Here is a 20,621-nt window from a genome sequence, read left to right as displayed (position 1 = left end):
GATTGTAACAAATAATTTGTTCAGGGAGGAGTCAAGTACATGGTACACACTGTTTCAGCATTCTGCCAAATTAAAGCACTTTCTTGTAGCCAACTCCTGAAGAACGTCTTCATAGTGATTCTTCAGTTAATGCAAAATAAATTAACCTCATGTTACAGTGGATGTGGCCATAATATAATTCATATTAGCCTTCAAGAATATTTCATAGTTTAAGTAATTTAATTAGGCAACGGCCTTGCCGCAGTGGTTACACCGGTTCCCGTGAGATCACCGAAGTTAAGCACCGTCGGGCGTGGTTGGCACTTGGATGGGTGACCATTCAGGCCACCATGTGCCGTTGCCATTTTACGGGGTGCACTCAGCCTCATGATGCCAGTTTAGGAGCAGCTACTTGACCGAATAGTAGCGGCTTCGGTCAAGAATACCATCTTACGACTGGGAGAGCGGTGTGCTGACCCCACGTCCCTCCTATCCACATCCTCCTCCGAGGATGACACGGCGGTCAGATGGTCCCGGTAGGCCACTCGTGGCCTGAAGACGGAGTGCTTAAGTAATTTAATTCCATTGAACTATGAGTAAATAAAACACACATGTTTCACTTATTTCCACATTCCAGAGACTCAGTGAAATATTGTTCATGTAATGTGATATAATACAAAGCACTACAGGTGACCAAGATAAAAATATCTAGTTCTCATGAGACACAAAGATGGGAGACTGAGGTCCAAGACATAGTGTATGTGGAAACAGATCCTGAGTAAATAGTATGAGCATTGGAAGAATGTTAGGGAATATTCATAATAATACAGACAAGAAGAAGAATCTCTGCTTACCAGTTGTGGAAACAATGAGAGCTGGTTCTATGATGACAAATGAAGATTATTTCTTTGGCATCAGATAAATCGGTTTCATTTGTAACTGTGAAATTGTTCGTTTGGGAATAGGAAGAAGAAAGAGATTTTAAATTGAAAAGACAATGCCTAAAAGTGCTAGAAGCACAGAATGGCTCAGAACATTAGCTTAGAAGAAATCCAGTATGGAGGAAAGAAGGCAGAAATGAGAAATTTGTCTAATTGTGGTATCCTTGCCTTACATGTGGTACTTCTAATTTTAGAATCGTAGTGTAATCATGTAGCTGTGTGGTTGGTTCAATCTGGTGTGACACTTCCTGTCTGGATAGTTATTGGTGTGTGTGTGTGTGTGTGTGTGTGTGTGTGTGTGTGGGCTTTGGGCACATGTGCATGCGTATTTCTAATTAGAATGTTTCACCATTCTGTGACGAGAATGTCCAAAACCTAATATTTGTCATTGTGATACATTTGTTCTGTTAGGCTTAACCCACTTGTTTCTGTTCTTTTTTATTCAGTTTCCTCGAATTCTTTCTGTTTTGCTTCTACCAGTACAATATTTACTAATATCCTGCACATGTAGTGTGTATATGTTTAAACAGTCTTGATAAATTTGGCATAGATTTAAGGTACTGTTAGAAATAGGTTTTTACCATCTTTGTTCAATGTTCTAACTTCTGTATGTATGATTTCGTAAATTTCAATCTGTAATTTGTCGATTTAATAGTGTGCAACTTATAAGAAATGAAACTGTAGCTAAATGCTGTGAGGAGTTAAAATAAAAGTCTTGCTATCTGTATTTGTGTTACCTGTGGTGTCCTCATATCACGTCAGGTAAATTATAGAATAATTCCAATTAAAAAAATAACTAGCAGTTTTCCAAGACAGTAATATTACACAGTTATTTCTGGAACTTGAATTATCTGATATACCTTATGAGTGTTATTTTTAGGGTTGTTTACATTCATCTGCTTACATAACTGTTAATTGATGTATGGCATATGGTCTTTTGATTAGGTTTGTCAGATGGTTACACAGATCAAATGAGCCATATATGATGCGTGGTAATAAAGAAACCAGACTCATTCTCCAGCTCTTTATCGAAAAAACTTACACAACTGAAATGTTGTCCCCTTCAGTGTAGTCCCCTCCCCATTCCCTGCACTGCCCCATTCAAATTTTCCACTGTTTGAAGCAGAGCTGAAAGTCTTTTTCTGTTATGCTGTTGAGGAGGCTTGTTGCTTTTTCCTTCACTACTTCAGGTTTCGGAAGAGAAGGAAGTCGCATGGTGCTAGGTTAAGGGAATATGGTGGATGTTTCATCACTGGAATGTTTTTGTCAAAAACCTCTTCACAGACATTACATTATGGGCCGGCACATTGTCCTGACAGAACCGTTGAGCAATTCTTCCACAGATCTAGTTTCCTTCGTTGTACATGTTCACAGAAGGTGTTCAGAACAGCAACATAATAAGATTGATTGACAGTCTGACCCAATCAATGTAGGTAACCCATCAGATATTGAAGAAAACTATCATCATTGCTTTGAAATTTTATTTGTTCATGTGCACTTTCTTCTTCCTAGGTGATTGAGGTCTCTTCCAATGCTTGGTTTGCACTTAGTCTCTGGATCATATTGGAATATCCATGTTTGATCTCAAGTAATTACTTTTCTGAGGTAATCAGACTCATTTTCAACATTTCCAAGAGTCTCAGCACAGCAGTCTACTCAGTGTTGCTTTTGATTGTTTGTGTGGATTCTTGGCACTACTTTAGCACAAACATTTCTCATGCCCAGATCATCATGCAGAGCCTGTCTTAAGTTACGTTGTGCAAGACGCGACAGTTGGCTGCGACTGCGACGCTACCCCCTCCTCTTTTCCCACCCTGGCAGACGGCGACACGGCCGCAACACGACTGGAGTCGCCGCTGTTTCCCAAGCTCCGGTCGGCGGCGGCGGATTCAAATACATAAGAAAAATAAGAATTCCGATTTTCTTGCTGTAAAAAATACTGTATGTTAATGCAACAAAGTTACATCGGCTCCCAGAGTTAGTTTTTCGATACAGATTCTCCTTTTACTTTAAAAAATTGAAAAGTATCTCTTCCGGTTTTGCGTGTTTTTTTCGCTGTATATTACTTCTCTATCAATTGTGAGGAAAGTAAAAGGCACAATAAATTGATGTTTGCGTATCTTACAGTTTCACATCACAGCTTGATAATGAGGTGTCTATTTTTCCGATATTCGTCACAGTTATTCCGATACTTAATTTACAAGTAACCTACTGCATAAAATTTGAATTGTGTACAGTGAAAAATGTGGTCGGTGGCTACTTTACGTATGGTTCACGTTAGGTCATACATCGTTGCCGATGAAAAGAAGCTAACATATCGAAATTATTTTTAAAGTTGAGATCAGAATGATATCGATCTCCGTTTCCGAGATTTGGGCTCATATATCTCCGGGAGCGTCGCGACTAGCCGCCAGTTCAGTCGACGCGCAACGAGAATCGTGTGGTCATCACACGATAGAGAATGCATTTGTTTTGTTTCGCTGACACATTTGTACCTAATGAAACCATTTTATGTCATATATTTCTCCGGTATGAGTTACTAATATTTCTCCATATGCTCTTGACAATTTCATTTAAAATGCCACGAAATGTAGGTTTCTTAAAGCCAAGTGATCAAGCAGAACCCATTTTCTTGGTTTTGCTGAGGCATCTGAACCTATTCCAAGCTTTCTTTCTCGTTTATTTCTCTGATACGAGTCCCGAATATTCCTCCATCTGTTTTTGCACATTTCACCTAAAATTCCAATGAAAGATAAGTTTAGTAACAATAAGCGCACGCTAGCGTCATTGCATTGTTTCAAGTTCTTGACAACAAGATAGGGTTACACCTTAAACATCTCTAGAATTTTCATTCCGAACGTCTACAGTATACACTGGCAGAAATGTGGAAGAAATAATGTCCGTGCTTGTTCACAAAATTTCCCCAAATTATACTTGTCAGTTTCTCCCATGCAGAAACTTTTGGAACAAGCTAAGGCAACTTTCATAGCCGACTGACTCTTTATTCCCATCCAAATGAACTTCCATATTCTTATATTCTGACAGCATACATCGTTATGGATGACATGAACATTTAATCTTGCCAAGCTGCACTCAAAAGATGACTCCAGGATTTACAAAAGACGAATTTCAATTGGGAACTGTGTCAGACCAGAAGGGCCTTGTAAAACAGTAGTGCACTTTTGGCACAAGTGTTTTGAGCACCATCTTCTACCAATGAATTGTAGTGAATGTGACAAATTACTTATTGCAGCATACTGTTTGCGCAATCTGTTGAGAAACGCCTTCCTCAAAAACGAACATCTATTGATTACAGAAAGCTGTACAACAATCTGCTGGTGGTTTTTCACAACTAGAAGGTATCATCAAGACACCAATCTACCGTTTACTTTCAAAGTGAAGGTATTGTAAAATGTAACTTTCTCGTTGTACTTTAGATTGTTCATTTTATAATGTACTTGCCGTTTTCAATTTTTATCGTCACAAAAAAGAGTAATGCGAAAATTGACCTTCAAGTTCATTTTCATCATTCTAATTCTACATCTGCATGGATTATACTGATTTTCATAACAGGCCTGAAAAATTTGCATTAATGGGAAAATATTATATATTTCACTCACCTGCTAGTTTCAACTGTGCACCAATTTCTTCCCAAATTCTGTCTCTGAACATAGTGTCTCTATATTTAGGGTTCTTCAAATCGTAAAGGCAAGGATGTTGTGAGACCAGCTCACAGAGCATCACATCCTGTAAGTGGCTCATTTCAGTTTCCCTTGACTGGCTCGACGTCTTTCTGGCAGCCGTACGTCTTTGTGTCGTCCGACTTCCGTCGCATCACTGCTCACTGGTGCAGTGCTGCGGCAGCTGCCGCAACAGTCGCGCGTCGCATCCCAAACTCGAACTGCGCATGCGCCAGCAGGCAACTTCTGACGTCACGTAGCGACCCGTCGCAGTCGCTAGTGTGCGTCGCGTCTTGGACAACGTACCTTTAGCGGTTTCCTTATTGTTGCAGGCAAGTTCTGAAATTGCTCAAATGCTCAGGCAGTGGTCTTCTTGAACAATTCTATTGACCTTCTCCACATTCTCTTCAGATTTTTAAATGGAAGCACCCACTTGAAAATTTGTGTACAAGATAGATACTTATCGCCATAAACTTGTTTCAACAAATTATAAGTTTCTGTGGTGGATTTACCAAGTTTTGTGAGGAATTTGTTGTTAACACATTGTGCCACTTCAGAATGTAGCATAATTCCAACAGACCTCAGACACACGGCCCATTTCTAAGAAGGCTCACTGCCAGACTAACCACCACAACAACATGAAGTTTTACACATTTGTGAGGGAGAGCCCTTACACACACACACACACACACACACACACACACACACACAATAGAAGAATTTGTGCTTGCCTGCCTGAAATCTTTCAAAGATTCTATGAATTCTTTATAAATGCTCAAAAATCGCAGTGCAAAATATCTTGTTTGTAGTGTTCTATATATTTCGTTGTGCCATTTCCTGAGATTGTTAGTTGTGCAAATGAACTAGTAGACTGCCTTTGAAATTTGAGAAAACAGTAAGAGGTAGTGACAAACAGTTAGTTTGCAACTTTAGATGAGATTAGTACTTGGATGATAATCCTGAAAAGTGTTTTCACATGTCTCGCATGTACATCACAATCTCTCATGATTGGAAGCATAAGAATTTTCTCACAATTTTTAACAGGCTGTTGTGGATGCAACAAGAGAGAAAGTAACTGAAGTAGCCAGGCAGTATGAAGCAGAAGGAGAAGGAGGAGGAATTGACCTGGAGCGTGCACGGGAAGTGCTCAGAGAGGAGGACCGTGTTGACAAACAGCGGTTCCGTGAGAGAGTACGCATGAAACACAGGTGAGGTTTATTTTTATTCTCACCACACTACTTTTAATTTCTGCTTGGAACATTCTTCAGGACAAAATTTACTTTTGGTGTTGACATAAATGTTTTCATATTATATAGGCACTCAAAGAATTAAGGAAGGAATAAATCAAAATTTTTCTTCCACGAATGCAAGTTTTAACACATTTTTATTAATTTTTTAAGAAAAAATAAAAAAAAAGAAGAAAACTGCTGAGCTGAGAGGTCATGATTGGCACACAAAATTATTCATTATTGTTTCATTGCTGTGTATGTGGTATATCTTCAAAGATAATACACCGGCAACTGCATCTGCAAGCTCAAGGGGTCCCATACTGCAAGGAGTATATGACTGTTACAAGGGGCATCACTGTTCTTCCAAAAATGGTTCAAATGGCTCTGAGCACTATGGGACTTAACATCTGAGATCATCAGTCCCCTAGAACTTAGAACTACTTAAACCTAACTAACCTAAGGACATCATACACATCCATGCCCGAGGCAGGATTTGAACCTGCGACTGTAGCCGCGCGGCTCCAGACTGAAGCGCCTAGAACCCACAATTCTCCCTGCAATGCCAAATGCCTAAGATCATGCCTGTCAGGAGAAAGAAGTCCAGGACTAATGAGAAGCAGCAGCAGCAGCAGCTAATGAGGAAAGTTTTCTTCCCATTTATTAAAAAGATTACTGATTATTTTGGAAAAGTTTTGACAAAGTGTGCATTTAAAGTTATTTTTAAGGCCACCAGGAAAATAGATGAATTTTTGTGAACTTTAAAATTCTACATAAAATTCCTTTTCATTGTGGCTAGCTCTTTATTAGAACCACAAGGAGAAATTTTACCATTTGTCTTGCTGAACGTCAGAGGAACTGCTTTAGACAAACTGTTAAATGAACCATAGCAGAACGTGTTTTATGGTGCGACGACTGTGAAACAAATTTCTATGATGTTCATGTTATACGTTTGTCAAGACTATTAATTATTGTGTGTGTGTTTGTATAGAGAGGAAATAAAAATTTATAATACATATATGTTAAAGTTTTATAGCACCATAATATTTTTAACAAAAAGTAGTAAGGATAAAATAAAAATTATATAATATGTCAATGTCAGTTTTGCTGAAAGGGAAGATTTCTAACTAGATTACTTGTAATCAAGAATGGCACCTGCCAGAAATGTTCATATTCATTTAGTTAAGTGTGAGAAATTGTGATACCAACTATACAGCTCACACTGCTCCTTGGAGCCTCTTGAACAGCTGCCAATGTTTTATTTCTTAAGACATCTGCTGTGGATGGGAATGAAGCACTTTTGAGTAGTTTTGTGCTGTGGCCACTGCCTCTGTCTAGAGATCTGAACAACAGTTAACTCTGGCTGTGAAAGCCTTCGTTGCATTAATTTATCTGTGTTGAGAGTTTGGAGTTGGGAAAATGGTTGGTTTTTTGCCAATTATTCCATTATTTATCTGCCCTAATAGTTTGGTTGATTGATTGATTGAGTGCCAAGTCCTGTGACGTGCTCCACAGTGACCAACAGTAGAACTTCAGAAAAACAGAGAGACAGGACACAACAGCTTTTTAAAATATAATTTTCTATTTAGTAGATACCTTGCAGAAGTATTCACAACAAGATGCCATTTAGCAATGGAGCTAAGGTAAGATACTATATCATGGTTATCCACTATGAACACAAAGGAGTCAATCAACCAGTTGTTAAAAATGGAATGCAAGATATTGAGAATATGAAACTTCCTGGCTGATTAAAACTGTGTGCCAGACCGAGACTCAAACTCAGGACCTTTGCCTTTCGCGGACAAGTGCTCTACCATCTGAGCTACCCAAGCACGACTCACGCCCCGTCCTCAGAGCTTTACTTCCGCCAGTACCTCGTCTCCTACTTTCCAAACTTAACAGAAGCTCTCCTGCGAACCTTGCAGAACTAGCACTCCTGGATTATTGAGAATATATTTGACAGTAGATGAGTTCATGGAAAAGTGCTATTTAGATCTAACAAAGAACCATGCAAGAAGGGAGAACTAATACCATCATAAATTCAAAAGAAAATATTACTGTTCAGTGTGTACATAATATAGAATGGACAACTGGCCGACTAAGAGGATGTGGAACTCGGTAACCCAAAAGGAATCAAAACCAAGATAGTTTGAAAAATCCACTATGATCTGCAGCAATCCATATTATTTTGTTCCATACTCACACATTACTCACAAACACAATATTAGTTTAACGATAGCCATATACCTGCCAAGTTTTAAAGATTTTCCATAAAAACTCAGACTCGTGGAGTGTTTTATGAATTAAAAGTGGAGCATTTTTATTTTATTTATTTTTGTACACTGTGTACCTCCAACAAACACTGTATTATTCCTTGCAGATATATAGTTATAATAGAGGGAAACATTCCACGTAGGAAAAATATATCTAAAAACAAAGATGATGTGACTTACCAAATGAAAGTGCTGGCAGGTCGACAGACACACAAACGAACACAAACATACACACAAAATTCAAGCTTTCGCAACAAACTGTTGCCTCATCAGGAAAGAGGGAAGGAGAGGGAAAGACGAAAGGATGTGGGTTTTAAGGGAGAGGGTAAGGAGTCATTCCAATCCCGGGAGCGGAAAGACTTACCTTAGGGGGAAAAAAGGACAGGTATACACTCGCGCACACACACACATATCCATCCACACATATACAGACACAAGCAGACATATTTAAAGTTTGGGCAGAGATCAGTGATGTGCGAAAAACGGAAGTGGAAATAAAGTGAAAGTTATTAGAACTGGCCGAAATGGTTGTTTAATACGTGAAAGCAGCTGTTATTGAACTAGAAACGGTGGATTTTATAGCAGCGGTAGTGTTGAAAGCGGAAAATAAAATTTTTTTGGTTATGGTTTGGAAGTGGGTTACGTATTATTGAGTATATATAGGCGGGATAAAATTGTATAGTAGATTACGGTGAAAAGCGGAAGTGAATACAAAGTGAGATTACTGGAAAAACCAGAAAGAGAAAATAAAGGGAAAATAAGACGACAGGAAAGATTTCGAAATGCAACAGCGACAATAACAAACGTAATTGTTGGGTTCAAATTAATGATATGGTTATAATAGAGGGAAACATTCCACGTAGGAAAAATATATCTAAAAACAAAGATGATGTGACTTACCAAATGAAAGTGCTGGCAGGTCGACAGACACACAAACGAACACAAACATACACACAAAATTCAAGCTTTCGCAACAAACTGTTGCCTCATCAGGAAAGAGGGAAGGAGAGGGAAAGACGAAAGGATGTGGGTTTTAAGGGAGAGGGTAAGGAGTCATTCCAATCCCGGGAGCGGAAAGACTTACCTTAGGGGGAAAAAAGGACAGGTATACACTCGCACACACACACATATCCATCCACACATATACAGACACAAGCAGACATATATATATATAACTTTCCCTCTCCTTCCCTCTTTCCTGATGAGGCAACAATTTGTTGCGAAAGCTTGAATTTTGTGTGTATATTTGTGTTTGTTTGTGTGTCTATCGACCTGCCAGCGCTTTTGTTTGGTAAGTCTCATCATCTTTCTTTTTAGATATATATATATATATATATATATATATATATATATATATATATATATATATATATATATATATATATATATAACAGAGGGAAACATTCCACGTGGAAAAAATATATCTAAAAAGAAAGATGATGAGACTTACCAAACAAAAGCGCTGGCAGGTCGATAGACACAGAAACAAACACAAATATACACACAAAATTCAAGCTTTCGCAACAAACTGTTGCCTCATCAGGAAAGAGGGAAGGAGAGGGAAAGACGAAAGGATATGGGTTTTAAGGGAGAGGGTAAGGAGTCATTCCAATCCCGGGAGCGGAAAGACTTACCTTAGAGGGAAAAAAGGACAGGTATACACACGCACACACACACATATCCATCCACACATACAGACACAAGCAGACATATTTAAAGACGAAGAGTTTGGGCAGAGATGTCAGTCGAGGTGGAAGAGTAGAGGCAAAGAAGTTGTTGAGAGACAGGTGAGGTATGAGTGGCGGCAACTTGAAATTAGTGGAGATTGAGGCCTGGCGGATAACGAGAAGAGAGGATATACTGAAGGGCAAGTTCCCATCTCCGGAGTTCGGATAGGTTGGTGTTGGTGGGAAGTATCCAGATAACCCGGACGGTGTAACACTGTGCCAAGATGTGCTGGCTGTGCACCAAGGCATGTTTAGCCACAGGGTGATCCTCATTACCAACAAACACTGTCTGCCTGTGTCCATTCATGCGAATGGACAGTTTGTTGCTGGTCATTCCCACATAGAATGCATCACAGTGTAGGCAGGTCAGTTGGTAAATCACGTGGGTGCTTTCACACGTGGCTCTGCCTTTGATCGTGTACACCTTCCGGGTTACAGGACTGGAGTAGGTGGTGGTGGGAGGGTGCATGGGACAGGTTTTGCACCGGGGGCGGTTACAAGGATAGGAGCCAGAGGGTAGGGAAGGTGGTTTGGGGATTTCATAGGGATGAACTAACAGGTTACGAAGGTTAGGTGGACGGCGGAAAGACACTCTTGGCGGAGTGGGGAGGATTTCATGAAGGATGGATCTCATTTCAGGGCAGGATTTGAGGAAGTCGTATCCCTGCTGGAGAGCCACATTCAGAGTCTGGTCCAGTCCCGGAAAGTATCCTGTAACAAGTGGGGCACTTTTGTGGTTCTTCTGTGGGGGATTCTGGGTTTGAGGGGATGAGGAAGTGGCTCTGGTTATTTGCTTCTGTACCAGGCCGGGAGGGTAGTTGCGGGATGCGAAAGCTGTTGTCAGGTTGTTGGTGTAATGTTTCAGGGATTCCGGACTGGAGCAGATTCGTTTGCCACGAAGACCTAGGCTGTAGGGAAGGGACCGTTTGATGTGGAATGGGTGGCAGCTGTCATAATGGAGGTACTGTTGCTTGTTGGTGGGTTTGATGTGGACGGACGTGTGAAGTTGGCCATTGGACAGGTGGAGGTCAACGTCAAGGAAAGTGGCATGGGATTTGGAGTAGGACCAGGTGAATCTGATGGAACCAAAGGAGTTGAGGTTGGAGAGGAAATTCTGGAGTTCTTCTTCACTGTGAGTCCAGATCATGAAGATGTCATCAATAAATCTGTACCAAACTTTGGGTTGGCAGACCTGGGTAACCAAGAAGGCTTCCTCTAAGCGACCCATGAATAGGTTGGCGTACGAGGGGGCCATCCTGGTACCCATGGCTGTTCCCTTTAATTGTTGGTATGTCTGGCCTTCAAAAGTGAAGAAGTTGTGGGTCAGGATGAAGCTGGCTAAGGTAATGAGGAAAGAGGTTTTAGGTAGGGTGGCAGGTGATCGGCGTGAAAGGAAATGCTCCATCGCAGCGAGGCCCTGGACGTGCGGAATATTTGTGTATAAGGAAGTGGCATCAATGGTTACAAGGATGGTTTCCGGGGGTAACAGATTGGGTAAGGATTCCAGGCGTTCAAGGAAGTGGTTGGTGTCTTTGATGAAGGATGGGAGACTGCATGTAATGGGTTGAAGGTGTTGATCTACGTAGGCAGAGATACGTTCTGTGGGGGCTTGGTAACCAGCTACAATGGGGCGGCCGGGATGATTGGGTTTGTGGATTTTAGGAAGAAGGTAGAAGGTTGGGGTGCGGGGTGTCGGTGGGGTCAGGAGGTTGATGGAGTCAGGTGAAAGGTTTTGCAGGGGGCCTAAGGTTCTGAGGATTCCTTGAAGCTCCGCCTGGACATCGGGAATGGGGTTACCTTGGCAAACTTTGTATGTGGTGTTGTCTGAAAGCTGACGCAGTCCCTCAGCCACATACTCCCGACGATCAAGTACCACGGTCGTGGAACCCTTGTCCGCCGGAAGAACGACGATGGATCGGTCAGCCTTCAGATCACGGATAGCCTGGGCTTCAGCAGTGGTGATGTTGGGTGTAGGATTAAGGTTTTTTAAGAAGGATTGAGATGCAAGGCTGGAAGTCAGAAATTCCTGGAAGGTTTGGAGAGGGTGATTTTGAGGAAGAGGAGGTGGGTCCTGCTGTGACGGAGGACGGAACTGTTCCAGGCAGGGTTCAATTTGGATGGTGTCTTGGGGAGTTGGATCATTAGGAGTAGGATTAGGATCATTTTTCTTCGTGGCAAAGTGATATTTCCAGCAGAGAGTACGGGTGTAGGACAGTAAATCTTTGACGAGGGCTGTTTGGTCACCTTCAGCCCCACTCCCAGATTCAACCAAACAGCCCTCGTCAAAGATTTACTGTCCTACACCCGTACTCTCTGCTGGAAATATCACTTTGCCACGAAGAAAAATGATCCTAATCCTACTCCTAATGATCCAACTCCCCAAGACACCATCCAAATTGAACCCTGCCTGGAACAGTTCCGTCCTCCGTCACAGCGGGACCCACCTCCTCTTCCTCAAAATCACCCTCTCCAAACCTTCCAGGAATTTCTGACTTCCAGCCTTGCATCTCAATCCTTCTTAAAAAACCTTAATCCTACACCCAACATCACCACTGCTGAAGCCCAGGCTATCCGTGATCTGAAGGCTGACCGATCCATCGTCGTTCTTCCGGCGGACAAGGGTTCCACGACCGTGGTACTTGATCGTCGGGAGTATGTGGCTGAGGGACTGCGTCAGCTTTCAGACAACACCACATACAAAGTTTGCCAAGGTAACCCCATTCCCGATGTCCAGGCGGAGCTTCAAGGAATCCTCAGAACCTTAGGCCCCCTGCAAAACCTTTCACCTGACTCCATCAACCTCCTGACCCCACCGACACCCCGCACCCCAACCTTCTACCTTCTTCCTAAAATCCACAAACCCAATCATCCCGGCCGCCCCATTGTAGCTGGTTACCAAGCCCCCACAGAACGTATCTCTGCCTACGTAGATCAACACCTTCAACCCATTACATGCAGTCTCCCATCCTTCATCAAAGACACCAACCACTTCCTTGAACGCCTGGAATCCTTACCCAATCTGTTACCCCCGGAAACCATCCTTGTAACCATTGATGCCACTTCCTTATACACAAATATTCCGCACGTCCAGGGCCTCGCTGCGATGGAGCATTTCCTTTCACGCCGATCACCTGCCACCCTACCTAAAACCTCTTTCCTCATTACCTTAGCCAGCTTCATCCTGACCCACAACTTCTTCACTTTTGAAGGCCAGACATACCAACAATTAAAGGGAACAGCCATGGGTACCAGGATGGCCCCCTCGTACGCCAACCTATTCATGGGTCGCTTAGAGGAAGCCTTCTTGGTTACCCAGGTCTGCCAACCCAAAGTTTGGTACAGATTTATTGATGACATCTTCATGATCTGGACTCACAGTGAAGAAGAACTCCAGAATTTCCTCTCCAACCTCAACTCCTTTGGTTCCATCAGATTCACCTGGTCCTACTCCAAATCCCATGCCACTTTCCTTGACGTTGACCTCCACCTGTCCAATGGCCAACTTCACACGTCCGTCCACATCAAACCCACCAACAAGCAACAGTACCTCCATTATGACAGCTGCCACCCATTCCACATCAAACGGTCCCTTCCCTACAGCCTAGGTCTTCATGGCAAACGAATCTGCTCCAGTCCGGAATCCCTGAAACATTACACCAACAACCTGACAACAGCTTTCGCATCCCGCAACTACCCTCCCGGCCTGGTACAGAAGCAAATAACCAGAGCCACTTCCTCATCCCCTCAAACCCAGAATCCCCCACAGAAGAACCACAAAAGTGCCCCACTTGTTACAGGATACTTTCCGGGACTGGACCAGACTCTGAATGTGGCTCTCCAGCAGGGATACGACTTCCTCAAATCCTGCCCTGAAATGAGATCCATCCTTCATGAAATCCTCCCCACTCCGCCAAGAGTGTCTTTCCGCCGTCCACCTAACCTTCGTAACCTGTTAGTTCATCCCTATGAAATCCCCAAACCACCTTCCCTACCCTCTGGCTCCTATCCTTGTAACCGCCCCCGGTGCAAAACCTGTCCCATGCACCCTCCCACCACCACCTACTCCAGTCCTGTAACCCGGAAGGTGTACACGATCAAAGGCAGAGCCACGTGTGAAAGCACCCACGTGATTTACCAACTGACCTGCCTACACTGTGATGCATTCTATGTGGGAATGACCAGCAACAAACTGTCCATTCGCATGAATGGACACAGGCAGACAGTGTTTGTTGGTAATGAGGATCACCCTGTGGCTAAACATGCCTTGGTGCACAGCCAGCACATCTTGGCACAGTGTTACACCGTCCGGGTTATCTGGATACTTCCCACCAACACCAACCTATCCGAACTCCGGAGATGGGAACTTGCCCTTCAGTATATCCTCTCTTCTCGTTATCCGCCAGGCCTCAATCTCCGCTAATTTCAAGTTGCCGCCACTCATACCTCACCTGTCTCTCAACAACTTCTTTGCCTCTACTCTTCCACCTCGACTGACATCTCTGCCCAAACTCTTCGTCTTTAAATATGTCTGCTTGTGTCTGTATGTGTGGATGGATATGTGTGTGTGTGCGTGTGTATACCTGTCCTTTTTTCCCTCTAAGGTAAGTCTTTCCGCTCCCGGGATTGGAATGACTCCTTACCCTCTCCCTTAAAACCCATATCCTTTCGTCTTTCCCTCTCCTTCCCTCTTTCCTGATGAGGCAACAGTTTGTTGCGAAGGCTTGAATTTTGTGTGTATATTTGTGTTTGTTTCTGTGTCTATCGACCTGCCAGCGCTTTTGTTTGGTAAGTCTCATCATCTTTCTTTTTATATATATATATATATATATATATATATATATATATATATATATATATATATATATATATATATATTCCACGTGGAATGTTTCCCTCTGTTATATATATAGCTTGTTTCCTTTTGATATTCACTCTTGTTTTCAAATCCTATTAGCAGAGAACACCTCAGTTTTGATTTTTGATACATGCTCATAGTCTGAGATGCTAGTGTTTATTTAAAAGTCAAATGTTCACTACATTCATGCATATATCTAGCATTATTTAATTTATGGTGCACTAGAATGCAAAATATTTAAGTGAGGGATTACATAGTTTTGCCATTATTGCATCTTTTCTTATTTATAAAATATGTTCCTTTCCCTAGTCAACAGAAAATTTTATTTACTATTTCAACCAGCATTACATATTAAAACTTTCAGAGAAGAAAAGCGGAAGTTGAAGAAAGCAAAGATGAAAGAGACGAAGGAAGCTGAAGATCGAGAAGTAGAAAAAGACACCCAGGATGACACGTACGCTTCTGAATCTGGCAGTGAAAGTGAAAGCAGCAACGGACCAGATTTATCGTGGTTGCCAGACCCCGATAAGGTGTACGGTAATAGAGGAGATGATGAGAATGAGGAAGAGGACAGAAGTACAGACAGTAGTAGCGAAGATACAGAACTAGACAGTGAACCACATCCACAGCAACGACAAAGGTTAGTAAGCTGTAATTTAGGTTGGCTTATTCCTGTTGTACAATAAATATGTGAAGTTTTGCACATTTGTGAATAAATTTCATTTCAGCTTCAAGCGTTTTACATGCTATTGATCATAATGATTTTTACAATTTGAACACTACATAATGATAAATAGAGTACTAATAAAGAAAATAGTAGAACATGTAGGTTTTGCATACAAACATACAATTACGTTAAGTTAAAATTGCAGATCTTCATTTGCACAGTAGAAAAATTACCCCAAGGCATAGAGAGCCTTCTTCTTAAGCCAGTTTTATAAAACATTTCTGAAGGTTTTCAATGAGGTAGTGAGTGCTTTGGGTGGCAGTGCACTGGACATTAGTACTCCCAGATATTTATAGCCTTGCAGAGCATTGGTCAATCTTCTCTTTGGGATGTATATTGTGATAATGGAATGATTGCTCTAATTTGTAGCTCTCGAGAGTTTTTTTGTGAGTGGACTAGACAACTAAGTATAAGTACTGATGGGACTGTCGTGACATCCAGTTTCTTGAAAAGCAGCCTACAAGATATATTGGAAAATCCAGGATGGAATGCAACAATATTAGAGAAGGGAAGTTGCTACTCACCATATATCGGAGATGCTGAGTCGCAGATAGGCACGACAAAAAGATTCTCACAATTATAGCTTTCAGCCAATAAGGCCTTTGTCAACAAAACACACACACATTTGGTGGCATGTCATAGAAATACATTAACAATTGACATTCTTGTAGGACTTCATTACTTTTGTTAGCAATGTAGTCATTTGTTGTTATTAATGACATTACTAAATTTGTTACTTACTTTATAGAATCTGTGTAGCTGTATTACAAGAAATTAAACATTAACTTTTTGGAAGAGAACAGGAAAGAAATAAAGTGCACTGCTGCTGAGGGGATTTTATATAAAAAGCCTGGAAGTGACGTTGTAAAAGCTCTTACCAGTCTTCTGTAGCTCCACTGCATCTGCTATTGACATTGCTGCCATAATAATCCAATGATGTAGGGGTAGAATTGCTGTTCTTGGACTTGTCAAAACTTCAAAATGACTGGAACTATAATGCACTTACATTAGCTTCCACTTCTCACTGCCTTTGTTAAATGTGTACCAAAACAGTTTATAGGCACAAGACAAAGTACACTTAAATCACTGTTTTTGCAAATACCATGGTTCTTAATCTCACACATTGTAAATGTCTGTTACTGTTGTTGTCAACTGCACACATTTTCAGAGGGCTTTTGAGTCTCCAAGAGATGAGAGCATAATCAAAGAGGTTAATCTAATCTAATCAAATCTATAAAATAGTGACTGACTCGGCAAAATAGTGTACAGTAATCATTGGCATATCCTCTGAATTGGCCACAACAGTTGGGAATCACTGGGGTCACGTGGAAATTATCACTGGCAGGATCAGTATATTGTCATCAGCCCCCAACCAGGATATACCAATTTCTCTCCATGTTTCAGCAGCCCTCCCACCACTGTATGGTGAAATGTGTCATGTACAAGTGATTATTTAAAGTAGAAAATATACAAAAATGAAAGATATACAAAATATTCAACAACTTTGCTGATGTATCTGTTATTTGATTAAATACCTTTGCATGACCATAACTGTGGTGGCTATTGGTGAAATATCTGGTCTTTGGTTATATCCTTCTTTCCCCCCACCCCCCCCCACCCCCACCCCCCGCAGTTTAACCTGAGTATACCACTGAAAATAACTGGTTTCTGAAATAACCAATTTTTTTTTTTATTCATATTATTTGATGTAATAGATGTAGAAATGGGACAGTAACTGAAAAATTTTGGCTCCCTCAGTTTCAAAACACACAGAATCAAAATATTAAATTAAATAGGCAAATAAAGGAAAACTTAATCCATCCAATATTTGTCGCTTTTCTCAAAAAGTGATAAATTATTGAATATTACAAAAAAATCATCAATATTCTTCTACGGATTCTAATTTTATGAAACTGTGCTCAAAAATCATTTAATCGGGGATCATTCCACTATTTGGGGATTATGAGTAATCAGTGCTAAAGGGTGAAAACTGAGGTTGTGTTACCTTGTCCGTTTTCAAGCGCCACAAGTAGACAAAGGCATATTATGTAGACACAAGCAGCAGATCAGCTACTTTCCATTTTTATTATATACTATGAATAAATTGTTGTTAAATTTTTAATTTCTACTGTTATCATAATTTCCTTCCTCTTTTATTATTTCATAGAAATGGCAGACATATTATATACTATGAATAAATTGTTGTTAAATTTTTAATTTCTACTGTTATCATAATTTCCTTCCTCTTTTATTATTTCATAGAAATGGCAGACAAATCTTCAATCTTTTAAAACACAAATGAAGCATTGTACTTCATTGCTGTGCCACTTTATAAAAATATTTCCAGACTAGCGTTGGTGCCCTTGAGCAATGCAATGGATGTCCAGTGATTTATGAGAAAGTACTGTATAGACCAGGCAGGGACAAGTCTTGCACTCTGCATGTACACTTGTACATTAAGCTACAACACATCGCAACAGGGACACAATTGTCTTAGCAAAGCTGTACCAATTCTTATGTGGTTTGCTTGTTTCTATTGGCATTGTTAATAAAATAGCACTGATCACTTTTCCCATTTTCATATTTCAAACTACTGGAAATTTTTCAAATAAAAAAATTAAAAAAATGTTTTATTTAGAAACAAAAGTTTAGCACCGCTGCTACGGCTAATTGATTTTTCTTTTTTTAACTCGCACATTAGTAAAAAATAAATTACACCTGTTATAACCAAAACAAGTACAGAAAAATATTGGTTATTCAGAACTAAAGTAATGGTATTGGTCTTAACTGGTCAGTTTTTCCGATTCCTAAATTTTTGTCAGAATATGTTGGCTTACTTCCCCCATGAACCATGGACCTTGCCGTTGGTGGGGAGGCTTGCGTGCCTCAGCGATACAGATGGCCGTACCGTAGGTGCAACCACAACGGAGGGGTATCTGTTGAGAGGCCAGACAAACATGTGGTTCCTGAAGAGGGGCAGCAGCCTTTTCAGTAGTTGCAGGGGCAGCAATCTGGATGATTGACTGATCTGGCCTTGTAACATTAACCAAAACGGCCTTGCTGTGCTGGTACTGCGAACGGCTGAAAGCAAGGGGAAACTACAGCCGTAATTTTTCCCGAGGACATGCAGCTTTACTGTATGATTAAATGATGATGGCGTCCTCTTGGGTAAAATATTCCGGAGGTAAAATAGTCCCCCATTCGGATCTCCGGGCGGGGACTACTCAGGAGGACGTCGTTATCAGGAGAAAGAAAACTGGCATTCTACGGATCGGAGCGTGGAATGTCAGATCCCTTAATCGGGCAGGTAGGTTAGAAAATTTAAAAAGGGAAATGGATAGGTTAAAGTTAGATATAGTGGGAATTAGTGAAGTTCGGTGGCAGGAGGAACAAGACTTTTGGTCAGGTGATTACAGGGCTATAAATACAAAATCAAATAGGGGTAATGCAGGAGTAGGTTTAATAATGAATAAAAAAAATAGGAGTGCGGGTTAGCTACTACAAACAGCATAGTGAACGCATTATTGTGGCCAAGATAGACACAAAGCCCATGCCTACTACAGTAGTACAAGTTTATATGCCAACTAGCTCTGCAGATGATGAAGAAATTGATGAAATGTATGACGAGATAAAAGAAATTATTCAGGTGGTGAAGGGAGACGAAAATTTAATAGTCATGGGTGACTGGAATTCGTCAGTAGGAAAAGGGAGAGAAGGAAACATAGTAGGTGAATATGGATTGGGGCTAAGAAATGAAAGAGGAAGCCGCCTTGTAGAATTTTGCACAGAGCATAACTTAATCATAGCTAACACTTGGTTCAAGAATCATAAAAGAAGGTTGTATACCTGGAAGAATCCTGGAGATACTAATAGGTATCAGATAGATTATATAATGGTAAGACAGAGATTTAGGAACCAGGTTTTAAATTGTAAGACATTTCCAGGGGCAGATGTGGATTCTGACCACAATCTATTGGTTATGAACTGCAGATTGAAACTGAAGAAATTGCAAAAAGGTGGGAATTTAAGGAGATGGGACCTGGATAAACTGAAAGAACCAGAGGTTGTAGAGAGTTTCAGGGAGAGCATAAGGGAACAATTGACAGGAATGGGGGAAAGAAATACAGTAGAAGAAGAATGGGTAGCTCTGAGGGATGCAGTAGTGAAGGCAGCAGAGGATCAAGTAGGTAAAAAGACGAGGGCTAATAGAAATCCTTGGGTAACAGAAGAAATATTGAATTTAATTGATGAAAGGAGAAAATATAAAAATGCAGTAAATGAAGCAGGCAAAAGGGAATACAAACGTCTCAAAAATGAGATCGAAAGAAAGTGCAAAATGGCTAAGCAGGGATGGCTAGAGGACAAATGTAAGGATGTAGAGGCTTGTCTCACTAGGGGTAAGATAGATACAGCCTACAGGAAAATTAAAGAGACCTTTGGAGAGAAGAAAACCACTTGTATGAATATCAAGAGCTCAGATGGCAACCCAGTTCTAAGCAAAGAAGGGAAGGCCGAAAGGTGGAAGGAGTATATAGAGGGTTTATACAAGGGCGATGTACTTGAGGACAATATTATGGAAATGGAAGAGGATGTAAATGAAGATGAAATGGGAGATAAGATACTGCGTGAAGAGTTTGACAGAGCACTGAAAGACCTGAGTCGAAACAAGGCCCCGGGAGTAGACAACATTCCATTAGAACTACTGATGGCCTTGGGAGAGCCAGTCCTGACAAAACTCTACCATCTGGTGAGCAAAATGTATGAGACAGGCGAAATACCCTCAGACTTCAAGAAGAATGTAATAATTCCAATACCAAAGAAAGCAGGTGTTGACAGATGTGAAAATTACCGAACTGTCAGTTTAATAAGTCACAGCTGCAAAATACTAACGCGAATTCTTTACAGACGAATGGAAAAACTGGTAGAAGCGGACCTCGGGGAAGATCAGTTTGGATTCCGTAGAAATGTTGGAACACGTGAGGCAATACTAACCTTACGACTTATCTTACAAGAAAGATTAAGAAAAGGCAAACCTACGTTTCTAGCATTTGTAGACTTAGAGAAAGCTTTTGACAACGTTAACTGGAATACTCTCTTTCAAATTCTGAAGGTGGCAGGGGTAAAATACAGGGAGCGAAAGGCTATTTACAATTTGTACAGAAACCAGATGGCAGTTATAAGAGTCGAGGGGCATGAAAGGGAAGCAGTGGTTG

The 20,621-nt window shown here is 41.0% G+C and overlaps 1 protein-coding gene and 1 pseudogene across 1 annotated transcript in view; both read left to right on the top strand.

The window, feature by feature from the left end:
- The window catches only part of LOC126199057 (probable ATP-dependent RNA helicase DDX10), a 99,200-nt gene that overhangs the window by 75,083 nt on the left and 3,496 nt on the right, over positions 1–20,621 (top strand). Inside the window, exons 12-13 of the mRNA XM_049935768.1 lie at positions 5,645–5,808; positions 15,046–15,321. Coding sequence (XP_049791725.1) covers positions 5,645–5,808; positions 15,046–15,321 — 440 coding nt within the window. The remainder of the gene's footprint in view (positions 1–5,644; positions 5,809–15,045; positions 15,322–20,621) is intronic.
- LOC126199999 (5S ribosomal RNA) lies at positions 226–343 on the top strand (annotated as a pseudogene).

The sequence above is a fragment of the Schistocerca nitens genome, chromosome 8 (assembly GCF_023898315.1).
Source record: "Schistocerca nitens isolate TAMUIC-IGC-003100 chromosome 8, iqSchNite1.1, whole genome shotgun sequence".
Lineage (NCBI taxonomy): Eukaryota > Metazoa > Arthropoda > Insecta > Orthoptera > Acrididae > Schistocerca > Schistocerca nitens.
The sequence above is the reverse complement of the archived record's forward strand: the minus strand, read 5'-3'. Positions and strand labels throughout refer to the sequence as shown.